This window comes from Squalius cephalus (genome assembly GCF_949319135.1).
Source record: "Squalius cephalus genome assembly, chromosome: 23".
Classification (NCBI taxonomy): Eukaryota; Metazoa; Chordata; class Actinopteri; order Cypriniformes; family Leuciscidae; genus Squalius; species Squalius cephalus.
Genome location: NC_137144.1, coordinates 22,827,137 through 22,830,505, shown reverse-complemented (window position 1 = coordinate 22,830,505; position 3,369 = coordinate 22,827,137). Strand labels below are relative to the sequence as shown.

The following is a 3,369-nucleotide window of genomic DNA, read 5'->3' as shown; positions in this document are numbered from 1 at the left end:
CACTTTCTGATAATTTACCTTCTGCATCTTTTTTTTTTTATGATCCAAATGTCTTATGATACTATTCTAAATAAGTTAAGAGCTCTATTCTACTATACATAATAAAAAAAGAAAGAAACATTAATCACAGATTGGATGACTCTTCCTCAAACACACATTTTTCCAGGCGCTACTGTCAAACTTGTTTTATTGGTAAACTGGGACACTTCAAACACATTTAAGTGTTATTCAAATGTAGGCCCAATTAATTAAATACACAATAACAATATAAACAACAACAACAAAAATAATAAAAATCATTCTTTTAAAGGAGGGGTGATTCACCCTCTTTCCACCCCTCCCTCCCTCCCTCACCTGTCCACAATATTTTGTATTGGGTTTCATTTATTTCATATAAATTTAAATTTAAAAAAGAGGAATCTTCTTCTAATGACTATCTTCTATATCTTCTAATGACTCATTATATAGATCAGTGGGAGGCATTCACTTGCACTGGCTGTATTGACAAGAAAAGAAATGAAATTTAGCCTGTGTGCAATAAATTAGCCTATAAGAAGAAATGTTTATGAAGATTCCTCTTTTTAAAATAATAATAATAATAATAAAGAAATACTGCACATAATCCAATCCTCTGTCTTTTTGGGATAATTTTCATCACCATATGTGGCTTTGCAAATATTGCCATCCGAGCTTGTATAAAAAATTAAATACTAATGTTTTATATTTGATATAAAAAACTAAATTCATGTTCAATATTTAAAACAAATAAACACATATACATAATAAGTAAAAATTAGGGCTGTCAAACGATTAATCGCGATTAATCGCATCCAAAATAAAAGTTTGTGTTTACATTATATATGTGTGTGTATGGAGTATAATTATTTTCTATATATAAATACACACACATGCATATATATATATATTTAAGAAAAATGCGTTATTTATATATAAAATATTTATATATAATATAAATATATATACACAGTATATACATGCAAATATTTCTTAAATATATACATGCATGTGTGTGTATTTATATATAGAAAATAATTTTACACCGTACACACACATATATTATGTAAACACAAACTTTTATTTTGGATGCGATTAATCGCGATTAATCGTTTGACAGCCCTAGTAAAAATATTATATTAAAGTATTATAATATTATATGCTTTTTATATTTGATTAAAAAAAAATTACAAATACATATTACATATAGCCTACATATTAAGACAAGTAATTCAATAATATAATTATGAAATTCTATTTCTAAAACAAACATTTTATATTTTATATTTATTTTATATATTGTATAAATACAAATTAAATACAAGTCACAACCAAGTAGCAAAAAGGATGATATTATTCAAAGGCAAGGAAATTAAGTACAATAATATAACAGAAAATCATAGATAGACCATAAGAGAGTGCTAAAATGACTCACTCAGTCATACCATATAAAAACGGGATAATAACAAAGACTTTATATACCGAAAGGGACTTTGATAATAACAGTAAACTGGGGAAGAGAAAAAAAATCAACATTAATACCTCTGAAGAAATAAACTTTAATAAAAAAAAAACATAAAAAACAAAATAAATAAAAAACATATGAAGCCTACAAAAATAATTAAAAAAAGTTAATAATAAAAGCATATTACAACACCCAACTTTGTGCAGATATTCCAAGTATACTCATCATCTACATATTTCAAATCTTTGTGGTTAAAATCCAGTAGGGCATCTACAGTAAAACCCGCGTGTAGACGTAGAGGTCACGTGGTATCCGTTACTTTAATGCTCAAACGATAATGCGTGTTTAAAAAAAGAAACAGTTTACAGATACTACTGGATCCGCTTTCCATGTGTTTATCGGGTACCTATCACTGCACTCATAGAATTACAGTAATAAAAGGTTTTACTTATGTCTCCAATTAGACAACTAATGTCCTGAGATTTGAATAGCGATCGCTAGAGATTTCGGCTTTTGAGCCGACAAGCGCCCCCGAGGAGGAACACGGTTGTTCGCACGTTAGAACATTAGCTAGAAAGAAGAAAGAAAAGAAGAAACGGTATTTATTTATTTTTACAAGTAAAAAACAATGATTTATTTTTTGTTATAAGCATATGAATATATAATCTTTATCAATACAATTCTCAATACTTTAAACCTGAACTGATACTGACAAACTTGACATTCTGAGTTTTTAATTAATTATATAGACGCTAAGCATTCTTGTTAATTAAGTTAAAGTAAATTTGTAAAAAATATTCTTTCATGTCCAATGCAACATTTACATGCATTTTTAATAAATAAAGATTAACCTCCATGTCCTACTCCATGTAGACATCCATTTTAAATCAAGAAACATCTGTCAATAACACTAAAAATACTGAATATTTCATAGACTCACAATGATAAAAAACTATATATATATATATATATATATATATATATATATATATACTGCGCACAAATGAAATATAAAGTAAATCAGTATACTAAAATATTTATCAGACAATATCTCTTAAATAAACATAAGGTGCCAATTTGAAATCAGCAGACATCAACTTTGCACAACCATAACCATTGTGGTCACCTTGCATAAATACCACCTTATCAAGTAGAAATCTCACATATAATACAAGAAGTCCACTTGCAAGCATTTAGCTTCATTGTTGAGCCACATATTTAATCAAACAAGTTATCAAGTATCAAACTAATAATATAAACAGACACATGAGGATTTGACTTCGTTTGGTAGGTACATACATACAGCATGACATATTATTCATGCCATACATTATTTGGAAAGAGAAGCACTTTGACCAAACAAGTGAGCATGAAGAAATGGACGATTTGCTGGGAAATGTAGTTTTCAGACTCCTAACTGTTTGTTTAGCCTGCTAAGTGCATCTCCAATGATGTCCAACTCATGTCTTAGTTCCTCCACCACGTTGTTGATGCTGGCCGTGTCCTTCAGAACGTCTACGCTCTGCGTGTACGGGTTGTAGCGTACCGAGAATGGCCGCTTGATGGTCTTTGCAAACTCTCTAAAAGATTCATTTCAAATGCACAAGGTTAATTTATTGATGAAACTTTTGGGCTAAATACTCAGATGAGATATGCAGTAAATACTTCATTTTTAATTATTAATTTTATTAGTCATTGTTTTTGATTGCCCACACACCTCATTTTGACTTTTGCTTCCTCAAAGGTGTCCGAAACAAAGTAGACATCCTGAAAGGTGGTGATGATACACTCCTGTTTGGATGTCACGTTGGGGTCAAAGGGCAAGATCCTGGCGTTTCCTGACAGTGCATGCTGGAAGAAAAGGGAATAGATCATCTCTCTAGATGGTG

At 29.8% G+C, this 3,369-nt stretch overlaps 1 protein-coding gene across 3 annotated transcripts in view; it reads right to left on the bottom strand.

The window, feature by feature from the left end:
- Window positions 1-2,095: 2,095 nt before the first annotated feature.
- The window catches only part of tph1a (tryptophan hydroxylase 1 (tryptophan 5-monooxygenase) a), an 11,595-nt gene continuing 10,321 nt past the window's right edge, over window positions 2,096-3,369 (bottom strand). For all 3 annotated transcript variants that reach the window (XM_079859521.1, XM_079859519.1, XM_079859520.1), the window contains 2 exons: window positions 3,198-3,331; window positions 2,096-3,060 (listed from right to left, as the gene is read on the bottom strand). In XM_079859521.1, the coding sequence (XP_079715647.1) occupies window positions 2,886-3,060; window positions 3,198-3,331 (309 nt within the window). In that variant the 3' untranslated portion in view covers window positions 2,096-2,885. The remainder of the gene's footprint in view (window positions 3,061-3,197; window positions 3,332-3,369) is intronic.